Source organism: Hyla sarda, chromosome 1 (genome assembly GCF_029499605.1).
Source record: "Hyla sarda isolate aHylSar1 chromosome 1, aHylSar1.hap1, whole genome shotgun sequence".
NCBI lineage: Eukaryota > Metazoa > Chordata > Amphibia > Anura > Hylidae > Hyla > Hyla sarda.
The window spans coordinates 418,056,048-418,079,174 of NC_079189.1; the positions used below are offsets into that span (position 1 = coordinate 418,056,048).

Sequence of the window (23,127 nt, forward strand, 5' to 3'; positions counted from 1 at the left end):
GTATAGCTCAATAAATACGGTGTAATTTTTTTTTTCTGGCTCCATAAAACATTGATAAAGTGACTAGTAGAGGTTGTCAGTGTATACCAACACAAATATGCAAAACTCCCAATTATATTAATATTGTAGGTAAAGGGGGAGTGACTTAAAACTTAACTTTTAATAGTTAAGCAGCCAAGACGCATATAATAAGTGCAAAGATACTGGTGATTGGCCAGGGATACTGATACTGATCCCAATGCCAAAAGAAGCAGGTTATACACACAGTTAAGAAATATATTAAACGGTCTAGAATACGCCAAACAATGACCCCACTCACTCTTTAGCTATCATAGCATAGATCGTTACGGTGTAAAATGTACTATGCCCTGCTCAAAGTGTTTCGGTCAGCTAAGGGGGACCTCATAGACAGTAATACAACTCAGTTGGAGTCTTATAGAAACAGTGTTCAGAGATACGTCCGGTGGTTCATGTCCGGCGTCCTGACTGTATCTCCATGTGCGCGCCCGCAATGGCGGGGAGCCGTGCAGTACTTGCGGCTGCCAGCGCAAGTACTGCATGGCTCCCCGTCTTTGCGGGCACGCACGTGGAGATACAATCAGGACGCCGGACATAAACCACCGGACGTACCTCTGAACACTGTTTCTGTAAGACTCCAACTGAGTTGTATTACTGTCTATGAGACCGCAACTGTATCTGCGATCTCATATCTTGATTTGCTTTTTTTCATAATACTTATATGTGAAATTAGGCGGATGCTTGTGCCAATGCACAGAACTGTATATAGCCCCTGATGAGGTCACCTTTAGCTGACCAAAACGCGTTGGGTAGGGCATAGTACATTTTATGCCGTAATGATCTATGCTATGACAGCCTAGACCTAGCTAGACCGTTTAATATATTTCTTAACTGTGTGTATAACCTGCGTCTTTTGGCATTGGGATCAGTATCGGTATCCCTGGCCAATCACCAGTATCTTTGCACTTATTATATGTGTCTTAGCTGCATAACTATTAAAAGTTACGTTTTAAGTCAATCCATAAAACATTGTTATATGATAAAAATAATTATCCCACAAAAAAGAAGCCCTTTTACAACTTTGTCAGTGGAAAAATAAAAAAGTTTTGGGTCTTAGAATGTGAGGAGAAAAAAAAAATACAAGCCAAAAAAAAGGGGTTAAACCTTCTCCAGTCAATGGTAGATGATAAACACAAATAAAAAGTCTATTTTTATAGCAGTGTTATATAATTACCATGGAATAAAGTCATTTTATGTTTCGAAACTATATTCCAAGTAGTAAAAAATAAATAAATAAATAAATAGACCAATTGGATAGACCATCAGAGGAACCAACCACAGCTGCCAGGATCGCTCTGATCTTGACAGTTAACCCTATAGATTCTGCGATCAGTGTTACAGCAGCATCGATCTGGGTGACAGAGAGATGGCTGTCCCTCTGCTCAATGGTGCCCCACAAAGCTATTGCACGACTTATGGTAGCCATGGCAACCGGGGGCATACATTGACCTCCATTGTCATGGCTATGGAAGAGGTCACATCGTGAAAAAATTGCTGCTAAACTTAGGAACCTCCATAATGTCCTGTAAAAAAAAAAAAAATGCATGTTTAGCAGATGATGCCAACATAACCTATACATATTGTAGATATTAATTAATAAATAATTTATGTGACATGACTATTTCTCGAATAAGATGAAAAAATCTGATCAGGAAAACTGTTCATTTTTCCATTTGTTTAACAAAATTTGGGAGTTTTTCACAAAAACCACTGAATATATCTGGCAAAATTTACCACTTATATAAAGTACAATATTTTGCTAAAAAACTATCTCTGAATCGCTTGGTCAGTAAAACCATTCCAAAGTTATTACCATTGAAAGAGACACATGTCAGATTAAAAAAATGGGGCTTGATCATTAAAGGGGTACTCCTCCCCTAGACATCTTATCCCCTATTTAGGGGATAAGATGTCTGATCGCGAGGGTCCCGCCGCTGGGACCCCCTGTGATCTCTGCTGTGGCACTCCAGTCATCCGGTGCAAGGAGTGAACTTTGCTCGCGGATACTAGCAATGCGGCATCGGAGGCTCGTGACGTCATGGCCACATTCCCTCGTGACATCACGTCCTCCCTCTCAATGCAAGTTTAGACTTGTATTGAGGGGGCATCACTTGACATCACTAAGGACATGGCAGTGACGTTACAAGCCTCCAGCGAGGATCAGACAATAAAGAATACATTGAATAGCAGTAAGTGTAAAAAATAAAAAAACAGTACGCTCTCTTAATAATATTATATTGCTTTTTTTTTTTTTTTTTACACTTATTGCTGTTCAGTGTATTTTTATTGTTTGACTAAAGTAATGAATATTGAGAAGGGGATCTGTTTGTAACTCTGCCCATGTTATCTTGGCGCCCATTTTATGTGTATCTAAAGAGCTATTTGTAACATGTCTTGTATGCCAATCTGAGGAAGGAGGACTACCTCCGAAACAAGTCATTTGTTTTATTATTTTATTAATAAACATAGTGCTATTCAGCACTTTAACCATCTTTCAGCTTCCGACTTGGCTTGAATCTTCTGGAACTAGGAACAGCGCCCATACAAAGGTTCTTTTCTGCACTTCTTTCCCCCGAGCCTAGCACTCAAACCCCTTGGACCTTTAGGATCAGAAATACTTTACCAGATAGAAATCCAAGTGGGGGGGAAGGGACATCCAGCACTTAATGGAATGAAGAAGATGATAAATCCATTTTTATTTCTTATTTCAGGGTAAAATACACTAGAGATCAAAATTAAAGAACAATTTATGAACACTTAATTTTTTCAGAAATAATGCAATCTACATTGATCATCATTTGAAGGATTTTTTTGTAAGGGGTACACTATGCCATTAGAACAGTGTTTTACAAAATAACCAAAGTATATCAACACTTTGATTTTCAAAAAATGTGATGATCATAATTGGAGAACAGCAATGACTGTAACACAGAGAAAGATTCTAACAAAATTTTCGGAAGGTTACAACAGTCACCAATCAGTAGGAAGTGTACAGGCCTTTGCTTTGAATGTCTTCAGTACATCTGCGGCCACAGAACATCACTAGTCTCTCACACTACTCTGGTGTGATTTTGGTCCACTTCTCTTCCATTCTCTTCCACAGTTCTGTGACTGTTGTGGGTTTCTTGGCCATAACTTTGTCACCATGGATTTTCCAGAGGTTTTCTATTGGATTTAGATCAGGACTCTGGGCTGGCCATTTCATTGTTTCAATGTTTTCAGTTTCAAGGAACTGCTTTACCCGTCTTGCTGTGTGACAGGGGGCATTGTCCTGCATGAAGATTGCTGGCTGAGTGATGAACGCAAGGAAGGAACCATGTGTGGTTTAAGAAGGTTCTGATACAGACTTGCATTCACTCTGCCATGTAGCTGTATGAGAGGTCCAACTCCTGAACTCCTGCTGCAGAAAACATTCCCCAAACCATGACACTTCCTCCTCCACCTTTCACTGACTTCTTTACACACTTTGGGTTCAGTCTTTCCCCAGTTTGTTGACGAACATGTTTTCCATCAGACCCAAATAAATTAAACTTGCTTTCATCACTAAAATTAACTCTGGACCACTTCTCTGTCCACATAACATGCTCCTCAGCAAAGGTGAGTCTAGCCTTTTAAATCTTTCTGCTAATGAGAGGTTTGGTCACTGCAGAGTGGGCTTTCAGTCCAAATGCTCTTAAACATCGAGACACTGTTGGACGAGACAGGTCCTTACCCTGTTCAGTGCTGAACTGGCGAGCAATTCCAGGGGCAGTGTTGAAACTATCCTCCATGGAGATTCTTTGCATTATCCTGTCCTCTCTTGCATTTGTCTTTCGAGGGCAACCAGCCTTCTTGGGGGGACTTGAATGAGTTTGTGATGTTGTTAAGATGCAATATTCTAGAAATCACAGATTTGGAATGACCAACTTCTCTTGCTATGGCTTATAGGGTCACCCCTTTGGCCTTCATCTGGACAAACTGCTGTTGGAGGGTTTCAGTCACTTTGGAACGGCACACCATTTTTGCAAAGTCAGTGAAAACTGGAAAGTTAGGCTGCCAGTTAAATAGGGTTTGTCAGATCATTAAGGAAATTAGCACCAGTTGCTAGATTAACACCAATAACGTGCAGGTATCTGAAAGTGTTCTCTAATTTTGATCAGTGTTCTTTTAGAAATATCTCATTTACATTTTTATTCTGTGCTTTAGAATAAATACAATTTTATGAAATAAGCTTAAAATACTGCTATTTTACTCATGTTAGGATATATTCACATAGGACTACACTATGACCTTGACATTTAGGAAATTATGTGTTCTCTAATTTTGATCTCCAGTGGACACACAAAATAAACCGAGGGGGTTTGTTTCCTTTTTCAAAGTCTCATGGAAACAGTTATTTCAAGGAAATAGTTTAGCTATTTCTAGTAAATCTAAATAAACAGCTTGTTTATTTAGATTTTTTTTTTGCTGACCAATGCATATATATATTTCATGCACATACAGTGCATTCAGAAAACTTTAAAACACAAGTTTTTTTTATATTTTGTTTAATTGTCCGCCTCATTCTGCACTCGATGCTCCATAATGAGAATGTGAAAATAGAATTTCTCGGTCACTCTTCATTGGGGGACACAGAGACCATGGGCATATGCTCTTGCCACTAGGAGGTGCTGACACTCAGCTCCTCCCTGGCAGGATATACCCGCCCACTGGAAGTGAGGTAATCCGTTTTAGCTAGTGTGAGTAGGAGGCAAGACACAGGGCTGATGCTCTCCAGACTTGTACTTTTTCTTAATCTCTCTTTCAGGTGGGGGTTCAGGAGCATGGCACAGGCATAGAGTATGTACTGTTAACCCCTTCTCGCCAGCGCCTGGAGGTGGTACCTGGGTCCAGGTCCCCCTCTTGCCCCTGCTCGCCCCACTATCTTTGCCTGGTATGATGCAGCGTTGCCATAAGCTGGTTGAAGCCATCTTGGTGAGTATATGAAGACCGTGGGTGAGTATATCATCCCCTCCACCCGCCCGCAAGTGGACTGTCTCAGGGCAGCCGCCGGCTTTTGGAGTGGCTCCGTGTACTTTCTGTGGCCGCTAATTTTCTTTACCTCAGCTGGTCAGATCTCCTCTGGCGCTTGCTGGCCGGTGGGACCCATAATGGCAGCAGGTAGCTCTGCTCCCCGTGCTCGGCGCAGGATTTTGGGTACCTCACTACTGGTGGGAGAAATCTGGAAGAGGGTCTCCTGCAGGTACACAGGACTGACGTCAGTCAGTCAGACTTTCTTCTGCTTGGGGGTTGCCCATCAGATCGGCCGCACTCCAGTACCACACTTTCAGCAGAATAGTTCGCAGAAGTGACTCTGTGCGTTCAGGAATCCTATACCAGTCAACCAAGCGGTGGTCTGTGTGGTTTTCTACTACGTCGGGTCACCTACCATACACTTCCCACACCTTGGCGGAAGTTCGGGTATCCCACTGCTGAGGTGTAGTTCTGAGCGAGGGACCCCATGTTGCTCCATGGCCCTTTCACAATGCACCATGTAGTGGTTCGCAGGGTTCCCTACTTTCCCAGGTCCTTCTCCACATGCCTGCTGCTATCACGGATAAGGGCTGGTAAACCACTTTCAGTGTGTGGTTCCGAGGACCGGGCCGGTGTGTCCACGGCCCCTATGCCCATTAGCCAGACTGTCTGCATGGTTTTTTCATCCACCAGGTCACCTTCCCCATTCCTTCCACTCCAGCGGCAGACGTCCAGTGACTCAACTTCAGTATGAACTTCAAAAGAAGTGGCTCTGTGGATTCATTGGACCTTTCTACCGGTAAGTCAGACTGTCTGCATATTTCCTGCACCTCATTCGTCCTTCATCTCTTTAGTCTGCAACTGCAGTTCTGGTGTGAAGTGCCATTAAGAGATTGGGTGTGGGCGTTACCTGCAGGTGGTGGCAGTCTTGGTACCCCGAAACGATCATGAGGTACCCATGTGTGTGTCCCTACATATACTCTGGACACCCTTCTCATGTAGAGCCTTCCTCCCCTCCTTTTCGGTGGGGTGTACTGTGTAATTGTTTCCACAGGTCTGCGGCGGTTAAGCACCTCTGTCCGGGCATGGGGCCTGCTGGGGCGACATCCTATTCTGCAGACCCCCCCATGCCTCCAGGTATCTTCCTGGGTTCCTGTACGGGGTGGCTCATATGCCTGCTCTGTTGCGTTATTCATCGGCCAGGATTGCTCTGTGGCCGCACCATCTGCCCCCTTTTTTTCCGCAGAGGCCAAGGTTTCACCCCAATGGGGCTTTTCTTCCAAACGCTGTAGGTTGCTACGTGTGCTTCTTACTTGCATTCATAGTTACGTCTTTGTATCTCCTAGCTCCAGTGTCCAGGATTCAAATCCCTCTGGGGACACAACATGGCTTCTCCGTGCCTCTATGTGTTTTCACAGGGTCCCTGGGGGGCTACGTCCACCCAGTGCTTTGATCTGTTACTGTAGGGTGGCATGTCCTTGCTCCTACAGAACATGGCGCTCTTGGGAAATTCCCTTCTACAGGGGGTACTGGGATCAGGAAGCTTGGCACGGCCAGTGTCTGAGTTTCGTCTCCATCTCCCCTTGTTTTTCCCCACCACTAGGGGGACTATTTCACTGAGCACTTTCTTCTGCCAAGATGGAGCCATCTCGCACTTCCCCCTACATGGTGGGGTACCTTGCTTGGTCTTTGTTTTTTTTTTTGCTGGGAGCGATCGGAAGTGCTTTTTGCCAGCTCTGCTTGTGTGATTTCTGCTCACTATTGCAGCGTGGCTCCCCTCCTGTTTCTGGTTGTCTACTGCTGCTCATGCAGCTAGGGCATTTTCCTCTGTAGGAGGGGTTTATGCAGTTGTGTATAGCTCTGCGACAGCCAGTCTGCCATTGCTCTCTTCCTTCCTTGGTGCAATATCTGGGAAGGGTGTGCTCATCCTTCCATTTGTGTCGGTGGCGCTACACTGCCACTCTGATCTTTTGGAGTAACCTTCTTGTGCCCAGGGAACCTGGGAGTCCCAGCTGGGTTCCCTTTTGCTTTTCTCTCCTTTCCCTTCCTGACAAGACGTTGCTGGGAGTGCTCTGGTTTGCTCCGACCGCTGGATCCAAGACCAATTAATCCTTTGTTTTGGGCTCTCTCCTAGACTGCTGTGGTGTACCTTTATTTTCTAGGTCGGTCCTCCTGGTCCTTCGGGCCTTTGTGATGATTGCGGTCCAGGGCACGTGCACATCGACAATGCACAACGTAGTACCAGTAACAGCATTAGAAATGTGGCTTCTTCCACCATCTTGTGCCAGTTCATCCCCCCTGCCTTTATCACTTTCTTGTGCCACATGTTTCCCCACTTAATCCTCTCCTGTGCCATATCATTCCCCTATGCCATTATATTCCCCCCTCTGAATGCCCCTGTGCCATTATATTCCTCCCATCTCTGATGCTCCCTGTGCCATTATATTCCCTCCTCTCCCCCTGTGCCATTATATTTCAGCACCCTCCCCCTGTGCCATTATATTTAAGCCCCCTCCCCCCTGTGCCATTATATTTCAGCCCCCTCCCCCTTCTTTCCCTTTTGCCATTATATTCCACCCCCCCCCCCCCTCCCCCTGTGCCATTTATATAGCAGGGGATCCAAGGACCCCCTGTACCATTATATTACAGCACCCCCCCCTCCCCTCCCCTCTTGAGCCACATAATTTACTCACTCACCAAACCCCCCTCCCCCTCTGATCCCCTGCTATTACCTGTCCTCCGTCCCATGTGCGCTCCAGTAGGCTCAGGGGCTCCACGGTTGTTTATGTTGCTGGACCGCATCATCGGTCCTACGGAGGTGCACGCGATGAGGGACGTTATCGCACGCGCCTACGCCGGCTCGCTATAGGCTGCAGCATAATGCTGCAGTCTATAGGAGTTTAGTGACGGGCCCAGTTTTATGTGAATTACTCAGGTATCTAGCCATGCTTGCCTGAAGCAGGGCTAAATGCCTGAAGAATTCACCTGCCCAGCACCCGGAACTGCATGTCCCGGGCGTCGGGCGATACAATTTCCAAATTCCTGCTGTGGTTCTTCCCGCTGTGTAGCCTGTGTGGATTCCTCTCCGAGTCCACTCTTCTCCCTGGGTGCTCACGATTTTCCCCTGGGACAGTGTTTTTTGGCGCCTACAGCTTTTTGGTTCGGATCTTCTGCACCATGCCTCTCTGGAGACGGTTCCCGTCTCTCTTTTCCAGAAGTTTCTGGTCTTCATCTTGACTGACTCGCCTCCGGCTCTCCCTGGTGTTTTCTTGTCAGGTTCTCCTGGTTTTGGTTGGTCCTCTGTATGGGGTTCTCTTGTCATTCCCTTTACCTTTTTGTTCCCAGCCGGGCTCTCCCTCTGTCTGGTTCTGTGCTTCTTGGAGTTGGTTTCCTACTTCCTTCCAGGTTGGTTCGGCCCATTGAATCTCTGCATCGCCCCTTCTTGTCTCTCTCTGTGGCCTGTTGGTCTAGAGTCTCTTCTAAGGAGGGTCCCTTCCTTGGTATCCTAGTACATGTCCATGGACAGTGGGACCTGCTGGACACACAGTTCCAGGCCTTGGTTGCCGGTTCTTGGGTGTTTCTCCGTGATTCCTTTCTAGGGTCCATCGGACTTGTCTCTTGGTTGGCTTCTCCTACTGCTTTGTGACAAAACTGATTACCTCACTTCCAGTGGGTGGGTGTATCCTGCCAGGGAGGAGCCGACTTTTTTTTCCTAGTTTCAGCGCCTCTTAGTGGCAAGAGCATGTACCCATGGTCTTTGTGTCCCCCAATGAAGGCTACAAGAAAGAGAGATTTTATGGGGAGTACAAAAGAAATCTCCTTTTTAGAAATGTTGGCAAATTTTATTAGGAAGGAAAATCTAAAATTTTGCATGGGTATAAGTAGGCAGACACTTTTTTTCAGAGACGGGGTTGTGAGGAGCCACAGATCTGGGTAACGTTACCAAAACATTTCTGCTGCACTAAAAGCCCAAAGAGCACTGTGGCCTTTTGAATTCCTAAATGGAAGAAGATTGGAACAACTAGAACTCTTCCTAGAGCTGGCCGCCCCACCAAAGTAATCTGTGGAGACCTTAGTAATAGAGATGACCAAGAACCAATAGTCACTCTGGCTCAGCTCCAAAAACCTGTGTGCAGATGGGAGAAGCACATACAGATGATTAAAGGGGTATTTCGGGCAAAAACATCTTATCCTCTATCGAAAGGATAGGGGATAAGATGTCTGATCGCTGGGACCCCCAATCTCCCTGCAGCAGCCTGCATTCAATGCGTAACTGCGTCTGAAGTTTCGGGCTTCCGAGATGGGGGCGTAACGGCCGTAATGCCCTCTCCCATAGACATGAATGGAGGGGGCGTGGCGTGATTTCGAAACTTCAGACGCAGCTACGCATAGAATTCGGGCTGCTGCAGGGAGATCGCAGGGGGTCCCAGTTGCAGGCCCCCCACGATCATACATATTATCCCCTATCCTTTCGATAGGGGATAAGATTTTTTGTGCCCGGAATACCCCTTTAACCATCACTGCAGCATTCTGCCAATCTGGGCATTATGGCAGAGTTGCCAGAAATATGCCTCTCCCCAGTAAAAGATGCATAACAGCCTGTCTGGAGTTTGCAAAGAAAAAAAAACTCTCAAACTGAGAAACAAAGATTCTCTGGTCTGATGAAAGCAAGATTGAAGTTTATGGCCTGATTTCCAAGCAACCTGTCTCTAGGAAATTAGACACAGCTAATCACCTGCCCAAAAAAAAAAAATAACCCTACAGTGCTGTGTGTTTTTTTTTTTTTTTTTTTTAGTGGCTGGGACACAGAGACTGGTTATTGTTAAGGAAAAGCTAAATAGAGCAAAGTATAGAGATATTCTTAAAGGGGTACTCCGGTGAAAAACTTTTTTTTTTTTTTTTTTTTTTTTTTAAATCAACTGGTGCCAGAAAGTTAAACATATTTGTAAATTACTTCTATTAAAAAATCTTAATCCTTCCTGTACTTATTAGCTGCTGAATACTACAGTGGAAATTCTTTTCCGTTTGAAACACAGAGCTGTCTGCTGAATCACGAGCACAGTGCTCTCTGCTGACATCTCTGTCCATTTTTAGGAACGGTCCAGGGTAAAAGGAAATCCCCATAGCAAACATATGCTGTTCTGGACAGTTCATAAAATGGACAGAGATGTCAGCAGAGAGCACTGTGCTCGTTATGTCAGCAGACAGTTCTGTGTTTCAAAAAGAAAAGAATTTCCGCTGTAGTATTCAGGAGCTAATAAGTACAGGAAGGATTAAGATTTTTTTAATAGAAGTAATTCACAAATCTGTTTAACTTTCTGGCACCAGTTGATTTAAAAAATAAATAAATAAATTAAAAAAAGTTTTTCACCGAAGTACCCCTTTAAAGAAAACCTGATCCTGAGCTCTGGACTGACTGGGCTGGAGTTTCACCAATCAACAAGACAGTGACCCTAAGCACAGTCAAAACAACACAGGAGTGGCTTTGGGACAAACATTATTGTGTGGGCCAGCACGGGAATTGTGTTGAACTCAATGGAATATCTCTGGAGAGACCTTAATATGGCATAAAAAAATAAAAATAGCATAAATCTGTTTTACTGATACTTAAAGGGGTACTCCGGTGAAAAACTTTTTTCTTTTAAATCAACTGGTGGCAGAAAGTTAAACATATTTGTAAATTACTTCTATCAAAAAATCTTAATCCTTCCAGTACTTATTAGCTGCTGAATGTTACAGAGGAAATTCCTTTCTTTTTGGAACACTGATGACATCTTAGATGTATGCTAAGGTCAGCATGGTGGCTCAGTGGTTAGCACTGCTGCCTTGCAGTGCTGGGGACTTGGGTTCAAATCCCACTAAGGACAACAATAAATAAAGCATTATTATTATTATAACGTCAGCAGAGAGAACAGTGCTCGTGATGTCATCAGAGAGCATTCCAAAAAGAAAAGAATTTCCTCTGTAGTATTCAGCAGCTAATAAGTACAGGAAGGATTAAGATTTTTTAATAGAAGTAATTTAAAAATATGTTTAACTTTCGGCCACCAGTTGATTTAAAAGAAAAAAGGTTTTCACCGGAGTACCCCTTTAAGGTCTTTGAGGATATATGAAAAGAGATAAATAGTGGGTCTGGGTGTAAGTGAATAAATATATTGATTTATTTAATTTGAAATGTAGAATATGTATAAAATATTGGTGCTTAAAACAAAGCACCAGTGGCCTTGTGGCTTTTATTTATATACCGTATTTATCGGGGTATACCACGCACCGGCCTATAACACGCACCCTCATTTTACCAAGGATATTTGGGTAAAAAAAGTTTTTTACCCAAATATCCATGGTAAAATGAGGGTGCGTGTGTGCGCGTGTATACCCCGATACATCCCCAGGAAAGGCAGGGGGAGAGAGGCCATCGCTGCCCGCTTCTCTCCCCCTGCCTTTCCTGGGGTCTAGAGCCCTGCTGCCGGCCCTTCTCTCCCCCTGGCTATCGGCGCCGCTGCCCGTTCTCTCCCCCTGACTATCGGTACCGGCGCCGATAGCCAGGGGGAGAGAAGCGGCACCGACAGCCAGGGGGAGAGAAGGGGCAGCGGCACCCATTGCCGGCGCCGCTGCCCCGTTGCCTCCCCCCATCCCTGGTGGCATAATTACCTGGGTCAGGTCCGCGCTGCTCTAGGCCTCCGGCGTGCGTCCCCTGCGTCGTTGCTATTCACGGCTCGGCACACTGACGTCATGCGTCGCGCCGTGCAGCGCATAGCAACGACGAAGGGGACGCACGCCGGAGGCCTACAGCAGCGCGGACCCGACCCAGGTAATTATGCCACCGGGGATGGGGGGAGGCAACGGGGCAGCGGCGCCGGTACCGATAGTCAGGGGGACAGAACGGGCAGCGGCGCCGCTAGCCAGGGGGTGAGAAGGGCCGGCAGCAGGGCTCTAGACCCCAGGGAAGGCAGGGGGAGAGAAGCGGGCAGCGACTGCCTCTCTCCCCCTGCCTTTCCTGGGGCGGTATCGGCGTATAACACGCACATAGACTTTAGGCTAAAAATTTTAGCCTAAAAAGTGCGTGTTATACGCCGATAAATACGGTGTATATATATATAGATATAGAGAGAGAGATAGATATATAGATATATATAGATATATATAGATATATATAGATATATATAGAGATATATAGATATAGATATATATATATATATATATATATATATATATATATATATATATATATATATATATGAGAGAGAGATATATAGATAGATAGATAGAGATATATATCTCTCTCAATGGCCTTCATTTACTAAGAGTGTTGTGTAGGTTTCTTTGTGGGTTTTAATTCCCTACAATTTATTTTCCATGGTATTTACTAAGGTTTCCCTACATTTTCCACTTTCCCTACACTTAGCTTTTTTGTTTTTTTACACATGCTATGATCTGTAGGGTTTTCCTCAGCTCGAATCCACCACATTTTATGTGGAAACCTTAGTAAATATGTTGGGTTTTTGTGAAAATGCCGGGAACACGCCCCTTTTCTTTTCGGAGACCACGCCTCCTTTTCTTAGCAAAATGGAGAGTTAGTATTTTTTTTTCAATCTGCCGCACAACCCGACAAAACATGTTGGGTTTGCAATAGTAAATGAGGCCATTGTGTGTGTGTGTGTATGTTCCAGCATCACGTCCAAACGGCTGAAGATATTAATATGAAACTTGGCACACATGTTACTTATATGTCAACAACAAACATAGGATAGGTGATTTAACCCTTACTCACCCCCATTTGCCAGGGTTGCGGTTTTTGTTTAAAGTCCCATACAAGTCTATGGGAAATATGTTACTGCATAACTTCCAAAAGGCTGGAGATATTTCGATAATACTTGGTCACATGTTACTTATATGTCCACTTAAAATATAGGATAGTTAATTTAACCCTTAACTACCCCCATTTGTGAGGGTCAGGGTTTTTGTTTAAAGTCTCATGCAAGTCAATGGGAAATGTATGTTCCCACATAACTTCCGTGTGGCTGGGGATATTTCATTAATACCTGGTACACATATTACGTATGGTTGGCCTGTAAAGCAATGTTCTATGATGTATCTTATGTATAAGTTTAAGACCTTGTTTCTTTTCACAGAAATACCCTTATTTCATGTGTTGAATGCAAGAATTACATTTGGAAATGTGAACACTTGCTCCACAGCAGAGGAAAATTCTCCAACCACTCCAAGTGGAACACCAGATGAAGGTGAAACCTCATAGTGGACAGTCTTCTGTTTAAAATTAAATTTCTTTCTCATATTTTGGTCATACTTAAAAGAATTTCTCCATCCCTTCTGTTTTTTTTCAGCCACTGCTGTTCCAAAATTTGAAGTAGATCAGTCAGTCTTTGAGATTCCACCATCCTACCATATTCAGGAAAATGGAAGGAGTCTACATATTCGTGATGAAGATGATGAAATCATGCAGTTTGCAATTCAGCAGAGTCTTCTAGAGATCAGTGGGAATCAGGTTAGCTTTACATTTACACCCAATGGAAATCTGGTGAAAAGTAATTGACAATACAATAGTAAAAGTGGATTGATCATCTTCAGTAACACTAAATCAATATATCATTTCACTTTTCAATACTTCTAGGTGTATCTAGATTGCTTCATATGGAATGCCCTTACTTTTAGGTGCTTTATGCAAGAGAACTTAAAGGGGTACTCTGGAGGAAATTACCTGGTGCCAGAAAGGTATGAAGATTTGTAAATTCTATTTAAAAATCTTAAGCCTTCCGGTACTTTTCGGCTGCTGTATACTACAAAAAGTTGTGTAGTTCTTTGCCTGCCACAGTGCTCTCTGCTGACACCTCTGGAGCAGGAAATGTTTGCTATGTGCATGTCCTCATGCTCTGGACAGTTCCTGACCAACAGGTGTCAGCAGAAAGCACTGTGGTCAGACTGGAAAAAGCTACAAATCTTCCTCTGGAGTGTACAGTAGCTGATAAGTACTGAAAGGATTAGTATTTTTATATAGACGTAATTTACAAATTCCTCCAGAGTACCTCTTTAAATGAGTTCACCTTAACAAGGTTTTTCAGGTCACTCCAATAGTTAGAGCCTGTAGAAATATTAAAGGGGGTTTCTCCACTCTGGACCCCCACCACATCCATCTATTAGTCAGAGCTGACATTTTCTGCAAATAATTACTCTCCCCTTGGTGATATTTTATTAGGAACGATTTAATTCTTAAAGTAACCAATGTACCAAGTACCTATTGTACAGGAGATTTTTGTGGGTTTTATACAAGCAGCACCTTCACTACTGCTGTAAGTTCAAGTCCAAAAAACAGTGGTTGCCATTAGCCTTTCTGTTACCTGTACATGGAATACGTCTCTGCTTGTGCATGCAGTGAGAAGAGTTTCATGTACAAGTTCACAGCTGATTGATCTTCAGTAAAGTGATTCCAAGGTACATTTAAATGCAATGTGTCATCAGAAAATTACCTATTGTTTAAATCAAGTTTTTTGTTAATTTTCCATTTTACTATATATATTTTAACCCCTTAAGGACGCAAGGTGTACCTGTATGCCCTGAGTCCGCTCCTGTTCTATAACGCGGGACCACAGAGTGGCCCCGCATAATAACGGGTTGCGCCTGGCCTCCAACAACGGCTGGGACCTTTTGGCTAATAGCGTGCGGCACTGATTGCGGTGCCACGCGCTATTAACCCTTTAGACGCGGCGTTCAAAGTTGATTGCGTCTAAAGTGAAAGTAAAGTACTGCCGGTTAGCTCAGTGGGCTGTTCAGGAAATCGTGGCGTCCCGAATAGCTGGCAGACACAAGGAGGGTCATCACCTGCCTCCTGCATCGCTGATTGACGAATGACTGCTTAGTGCCTGAGATCCAGGCATTAGCAGTCAAGCGGCAGAATCATCAATCAATGTTATCCTATGAGATAACAAATATCGATGTAAAAGATCATTGTGTACAGTGTTATAGCCCCCTATGGGAGCTATAACACTTCAAAAAAAAGTGAACAAAAAAAGTTCCCCTTCCCTAATAAAAGTTTGAATCACCCCCCCTTTTCCCATTTGAAAAAAAAACCAGTGTAAATAAAAATAAACATATGTGGTATCGCCGCGTGTGGAAATGTCCGAATTATAAAAATATATCATTAATTAAACCGCACGGTCAATGGCGTGTGCACAAAAAAATTCCAAAGTCCAAAATAGTGTCTTTTTGGTCACTTTTTATATCATGAAAAAATTTATAAAAAGCCATCAAAAAGTCCGATCAATACAAAAATGGTACCGCTGAAAAGTTCAGATCACAGTGCAGAAAATGAGCCCTCATACCACCTGTACTCAGAAAATGAAAAGTTATAGGGGTCAGAAGATGACTACCGTATATACTCGAGTATAAGCCGAGTTTTTCAGCATGATTTTTCGTGCTGAAAACACCCCCCTCGGCTTATACTCGAGTGAACTCTCCGCCCTCAGTGGTCTTCAACCTGTGGACCTCCAGATGTTTCAAAACTACAACTCCCAGCAAGCCATCGGCTGTCCGGGCATGCTGGGAGTTGTAGTTTTGAAACATCTGGAGGTCCGCGGGTTGAAGACCACTGCCCGGGCCTTCGTCATCATCCAGACCCCCCCCACCCCCCCTTTAGTTTTGTACTCACCTCCGCTCGGCGGGACGTTAGGGTGAGCTGGTCCGGGCCATCTGTGCTGCAGGGACCATCCGGTGGGGAGGGATAGTCGTTCCGGGCTGTCCATCTTCACCAGGGGGGCCTCTTCTCCGCGCTTCAGGCCCGGCCCCGGAATAATGACGTTGCCTTGACGACGACGCACAGGGACTTTGCTCATGAACATCCCTGTGCGTCGTCATCAAGGCAACATCATTATTCCGGGGCGGAGAAGAGGCCCCCCCCCCCCCCCCCCCCCCGGTGAAGATGGACAGCCCGGAACGACTATCCCTCCCCACCGGACGGTCCCTGCAGCACAGATGGCCTGGACCAGCTCACCCTAACATCCTGCCGAGCGGAGGTGAGTACAAAACTAAAGGGGGCAGGGGATCTGGATGATGACTAAGGCCCAGGCAGTGGTCTTCAACCTGCGGACCTCCAGATGTTTCAAAACTACAACTCCCAGCATGCCCTGACAGCCGCTGTCCGGGCATGCTGGGAGTTGTAGTTTTGGAACATCTGGCGGTCCGCAGGTTGATGACCACTGTTAAATCAGACATTGACAAGCGGTGATGATGAAGGGGGTGGTGTGGGATGATGACAGGGTAATGATGACAGGCGGTGATGATGAAGGGGGGGTGGGATGATGATGACAGGGTAATGATGAAGGGGGGATGATGACAGGGTAATGATGAAGGAGGGGGTGATGACAGGCGGTGATGATGATGAGGGTGTTAATGACGGGGGTCTGGATGATGACAGGGGGGGATGATATATTTCCCACCCTAGGCTTATAGTCGAGTCAATAGCTTTTCCTGGATTTTAGGGGTGAAATTAGGGGCCTCTGCTTATATTCGGGTCAGCTTATACTCGAGTATATACGGTATTTTAAACGTATACATTTTCGTGCATGTAGCTATGATTTTTTCCAGATGTACGACAAAATCAAACCTATATAAGTAGGGTATAATTTTTATCGTATGGACCTACAGAATAAAGAGAAGGTGTAATTTATACTGAAAAATGTACTGCGTAGAAATGGAAGCCCCCAAAATTTACAAAATGACATTTTTTCTTCAATTTTGTCGCACAGTGATTTTTTTTTCCATTTCGCCATAGATTTCTGGGTAAAATGACTGATGTCATTACAAAGTAGAATTGGTGGTGCAAAAAATAAGCTATCATATGGATTTTTAGGTGCAAAATTGAAATAATTATGATTTTTTTACAGGTAAGGAGGAAAAAACGAAAGTGCAAAAATTTAAAAACCCTGAGTCCTTAACCCCTTAAGGACAATGGACGTACTCCTACGCCCCCATTTCCGAGTCCTTAAGGACCGAGGACGTAGGAGTACGTCCTGTCCTTTCCCGGCCCCCCGCCACTAGCCGGAGGGGAGCCGGTGCCTGATGCCTGCTGAAATCGTTCAGCAGGCATCGCGGCATATCGCCCAGGGGGGTCATTATGTCCCCCCATGTCGGCGATGGCCGCAGATCGCTGGACAATTCAGTCCAGCGATCTGCGGCGATTCCAGGTCAATCGGGTCTCCAGTGACCCGGTGACCCGGAATTACTGGCTGATCGGGGCCGTCAGAGACGGCCCCGAACAGCCAGAGCCTGCAGGGGTGAGGTGGCACTGGTGCCACCTCACGATCGCCCTGATTCGTCGGCCGGATTACCGGCCGACCAATCAGGGCGCCTGCTGCGGGTGTCACTCCCGCACCCGCTCCGCCCCTCTTCCGGAGGACGTGAGCGGGTGCGGGACGTGCACCCCTGGTGCTGGGGACCCCGATCCCCGGCGTTAATGTTGGGATCGGGGCCCCAGGAGCGACGACGGAGGCGGCGGCGGGACTGACCTGTGCGGCGATCAGCAGCAGCAGGAGGTGAGTGACAGCCTCCTGCTGTTGCTTAGCAACAGCTCCCAGCATGCAAAAAGGGCATGCTGGGAGCTGTAGTTATGCAACAGGAGGAGGCAGACCACCACAACTCCCAGCATGCACTTATGGGCATGCTGGGACTTATGGTTTTGCAACAGCTGGAGGCACATTCTTTCTATGGAAAAGTGTACCTTCAGCTGTTGTTGTAACTACAACTCCCAGCTTGCACAAACAGCTTAAGTGCATGCTGGGAGTTGTAGTGGTGCATCTGCTGGTTGCATAACTACAACTCCCAGCATGCCCGTTGGCTGTCGGTGACTGCTGAGAGTTGTAGTTTTGCAACAGCTGAAGGCACACTGAGTTAAGTAGCAAACCAGTGTGTCTCCAGCTGTTGCATAACTACAATCCCCAGCATCCCCAGCCAAAGTAGTATGCCTCCCGCTGTTGCATAACTACAACACCCAGCATGCCCTTCCGCTGTCCGTACATGCTGGGGGTTGTAGCTTTTGCAACAGCCGAAGGCACACTGGTTGCAAAACACTGAGTTTGTTGCCAAACTTGGTGTTTCACAACCTGAGTGTCTCCAGCTGTTGCAAAACTACAACTCCCAGCATGCACTGATAGACCGTACATGCTGGGAGTTGTAGTTTTGCAACAGCTGGATGTTCTCCCCCCCCCCCCCCCCCCCCCCCCCCAATGTGAATGTACAGGGTACACTCACATGGGCGGAGGATTACAGTAAGTATCCGGCTGCTAGTTTGAGCTGCAGCAAATTTTCTGCTGCAGCTCAAGCTGCCAGCGAGAAACTACTGTGAACCCCCCGCCCATGTGACTGTACCCTAAAAACACTAAACTAACACACAATAAAATAAAAAGTAAAAAAACACTACATATACACATACCCCTACAATAAAAATGAAAAACGTCTGGTACGCCACCGTTTCCAAAACGGAGCCTCCAGCTGTTGCAAAACTACAACTCCCAGCATGCACTTATAGACCCTACATGCTGGGAGTTGTAGTTTTGCAACAGCTGGATGTCCCCCCCCCCCAATGTGAACGTACAGGGTACACTCACATGGGCGGAGGATTACAGTAAGTATCCGGCTGCAAGTTTGAGCTGAGGCAAATTTTCTGCCGCTGCTCAAACTGCCAGCGAGAAACTACTGTGAACCCCCGCCCGTGCGACTGTACCCTAAAAATACTACACTACACTAACACAAAATAAAATAAAAAGTAAAAAAACACTACATATACACATACCCCTACACAGCCCCCCTCCCCTCCCCAATAAAAATGAAAAACGTCTGGTACGCCACTGTTTCCAAAACGGAGCCTCCAGCTGTTGCAAAACAACTACTCCCAGTATTACCAGACAGCCACTGACTGTCCAGGCATGCTGGGACTTTTACAACAGCTGGAGGCACCCTATTTGGGAATCACTGGCGTAGAATACCCCTATGTCCACCCCTATGCAAGTCCCTAATTCAGGCCTCAAATGCGCATGGCGCTCTCACTTTGGAGCCCTGTCGTATTTCAAGGCAACAGTTTAGGGTTACATATGGGGTATCGCCGTACTCGGGAGAAATTGTGTTACAAATTATGGGGGGTATTTTCTGCTTTTACCCTTTTTAAAAATCTAAAATTTTTGGGAAACCAACATTTTAGGTAAAAATTTTTTTTTTTTTTTTACATATGCAAAAGTTGTGAATCACCTGTGGGGTATTAAGGTTCACATTACCCCTTGTTACGTTCCCCGAGGGGTCTAGTTTCCAAAATGGTATGCCATGTGTTTTTTTTTTTTTTTGCTGTCCTGGCACCATAGGGGCTTCCTAAATGCGGCATGCCCCCAGAGCAAAATTTGCTTTCAAAAAGCCAAATGTGACTCCTCCTCTTCTGAGACCTGTAGTGCGCCAGCAGAGCACTTCTCACCCCCATATGGGGTGTTTTCTGAATCGGGAGAAATTGAGCTTCAAATTTTGGGGGGTATTTTCTGCTATTACCCTTTTTAAAAATGTAAAATTTTGGGAAACCAAGCATTTTAGGTAAAAAAAAATATTTTTTTTAACATATGCAAAAGTCGTGAAACACCTGTAGGGTATTAAGGTTCACTTTACCCCTTTTTACGTTCCCCGAGGGGTCTGGTTTCTAAAATGGTATGCCATGTGGTTTTTTTTCGCGGTTCTGGCACCATAGGGGCTTCCTAAATGCGGCATGCCCCCAGAGCAAAATTTGCTTTCAAAAAGCCAAATGTGACTCCTTCTCTTCTGAGACCTGTAGTGCGCCAGCAGAGCACTTTTCACCCCCATATGGGGTGTTTTCTGAATCGGGAGAAATTGGGCTTCAAATTTTGGGGGGTATTTTCTGCTATTATCCTTTTTAAAAATGTTACATTTTTGGGAAACCAAGCATTTTAGGTAAAACATTTTTATTTTTTATTTTATTTTTTTACATATGCAAAAGTCGTGAATCACCTGTGGGGTATTAAGGTTCACTTTACCCCTTGTTACGTTCCCTGAGGGGTCTAGTTTCCAAAATGGTATGCCATGTGTTTTTTTTTTTTTTTGCTGTCTTGGCACCATAGGGGCTTCCTAAAAGTGACATGCCCCCCAAAAACCATTTGACGCTCCTTCCCTTCTGAGCCCTCTACTGCGCCCGCCGAACACTTTACATAGACATATGAGGTATGTGCTTACTCGAGAGAAATTGGGTTTCAAATACAAGTAAACATTTTCTGCTTTTTACCCCTTGCAAAAATTCAAAAATTGGGTCTACAAGAACATGCGAGTGTAAAAAATGAAGATTGTGAATTTTCTCCTTCACTTTTCTGCTATTCCTGTGAAACACCTAAAGGGTTAATACACTTATTGAATGTCATTTTGAATACTTTGTGGGTGTAGTTTTTATAATGGGGTCATTTATGGGGTATTTCTAATATGAAGACCCTTCAAATCCACTTCAAACCTGAACTGGTCCATGAAAAATAGCGAGTTTGAAAATTTTGTGAAAAATTTCCAAATTGCTGCTGAACTTTGAAGCCCTCTGGTGTCTTCCAAAAGTAAAAACTCATAAATTTTATGATGCAAACATAAAGTAGACATATTGTATATGTGAACCCAAAAATGTTTTATTTTGAATATCCATTTTCCTTACAAGCAGAGAGCTTCAAAGTTAGAAAAATGCAAAATTTTCATTTTTTTCATCAAATTTTGGGATTTTTCACCAAGAAATGATGCAAGTTACCATAAAATTTTACCACTAAGTTAAAGTAGAATATGTCACGAAAAAACAATCTCGGAATCAGAATGATAACTAAAAGCATTCCAGAGTTATTAATGTTTAAAATGACAGTGGTCAGAATTGCAAAAAACGCTCTGGTCCTTAAGGTGTAAAATGGCCTGGTCCTTAAGGGGTTAATATAATCCTGAATCCTGTTCTGTATGTGATAATAAAGAGTAGACTGGTGGAAAGAGATTTCTGCAGCATTACAGGGAAAGGTGACACCAGTAGATAGAAATGACAGGAGCTTACTCTCCCTTTCCACTGTAGAATGACCTCTCCACAGAACATGCTTACAAATTTGCCCTATACAAAGAAAAGGGTCTGTGTGTCTATGTCCAAGGGAGTGGCCATAAAGCATATCTCTTAAATCAGTTAAAAACCACTTTGGCAGGATGACAACATAATAATGTACCAAAAATGAAATGGATGTATAGAAAATAGAAACAGATTAAAAAAGCAGAACATGTTTCCTTATCTGGCTCTAATCAGTACAAAAAAAATTCTAAGCCACACATTCACTTAAGTTTAATGAAAATGTCCAGTGCTAAGAAATATATCCCCTGTTGGACCCAAAGATCTCCCAGAAGGGTGCCCCTGCTCTGCACTGCTAGAGTGCGTTTCGTACCCAGCACTTCAGAGATTATTGCTTTATTAAGTTGAGGCGAAATAACCATTTGGGTGTACGGTACCACCTGGTTAGAAGCTTGAAGGAATTTTCTTGAATCCAAACACATCTGGAGAAGCCATGTGAACGGACTACTATTTGTTTGACCTCTTCTTTAGAGAAAGAGGTGCCCAATTCAGAGCTCCATGCAAGTAAATAACTGGGTGTCTGAGGTGAAAGAATAGCGAGGAGTTCATCATGCAAAGGCGATATTATACCATAGGGAAGTTTAGGGAGCATGTAATACTTATTGAGCCAAGAAAGAGGAGGGGAGAGAAGGTGAGAGACTTAAATTTCCTGACTACTTGTCTCAGATGTATTTGAGGTAAGAAATGCAGAGTGTGCCTAGAAGATGTTGGAAGCAGTTTCTGAGGGTCGCCAGTCTTCTCCATGTAGACATCTCTTACTTTAAAGCCTCGAAACTGTTTCCAAATGTCTGAGAAATGCTTCTCCAGGACAAAATACAGGGAGAGGTCTTCTAGGGGCGCATTTGGCGAGAGTTGGTGATGACCACCTAGGGAGTTCAGGTTAATTATTTTTTTTTGGGATTGTCCCTATAGTAAGAGGGTACAGAGTATTCACGAGTGTACCATGTGTCAAAGAGGAACAGAGAGCCTCATAGGCATTACTGTTTAGTAAAGATCTCTTCACTTCTGCAAACAGGAGCTTAGATGAGAACGAGTCAAGTGAAGCCATGTAGAAAGATAGATAGCCGCTTGGTAGTATGTATAAAGATCAGGGAGTCCCATTCCTACCTTAGAGGGCATCAGTATTTGCAACCTATGGGGTAGTCTGGGTCTCCTACCCGCCCATAGAAAGCGGTCAAATTCTCTACGGAGGGATGTAAAAAAGGAGGAAGGAACTGCAATTGGTATGGTTTGTAGGACATAAAGTGCCTGAGGTAACATAGTTCATAAGGTTGAAAAAAAGACCAGAGTCCATCTAGTTCAACCTATATCCCTAATGAGTCCCTACTGAGTTGATCCAGGGGAAGGCAAAAAAAAAAACTCATACTAGAGGTAACAATTCCTTCCCAACTCCAAATATGGCAGTCAGTATAAATCCCTGGATCAACATGCTGTCCCTAAATATCTAGTATACATAACCAGCGATGTTATTACTCTCCAAAAATGTATCCAGACCCCTTTTGAACTCTTTTACAGAGTTCACCATGACTACCTCCTCCGTGAGAGAATTCCACAGTCTCACTGCTCTTACAGTAAAGAACCCCCATCTGTGTTGGTGTAGAAACCTTCTTTCCTCTAGACGTAGAGGATGCCCCCTTGTTATAGATACAGACCTGGGTATAAATAGATCATGGGAGAGATCTCTGCACTGCCCCCTGATATATTTATACATAATTATTAGGTCTCCCCTAAGCCTTCTTTTTTCTAAACTAAATAACCCAATTTCTGATAATCTTTCTGGGTACTGTAGTCCTCCCATTCCCTGTATTACTCTGGTTGTCCGCCTTTGAACCCTCTCCAGCTCCACGATATCTTTCTTGTACACTGGTGCCCAGTACTGTACACGGTATTCTATGTGTGGTCTGACTAGTGATTTGTACATTGGT

At 44.4% G+C, this 23,127-nt stretch overlaps 1 protein-coding gene across 4 annotated transcripts in view; it reads left to right on the forward strand.

Moving 5' to 3' along the window:
• The window catches only part of ANKRD13A (ankyrin repeat domain 13A), a 76,981-nt gene that overhangs the window by 48,251 nt on the left and 5,603 nt on the right, over positions 1-23,127 (forward strand). For all 4 annotated transcript variants that reach the window (XM_056528915.1, XM_056528933.1, XM_056528923.1 and 1 more), the window contains 2 exons: positions 13,203-13,313; positions 13,416-13,576. In XM_056528915.1, the coding sequence (XP_056384890.1) occupies positions 13,203-13,313; positions 13,416-13,576 (272 nt within the window). The remainder of the gene's footprint in view (positions 1-13,202; positions 13,314-13,415; positions 13,577-23,127) is intronic.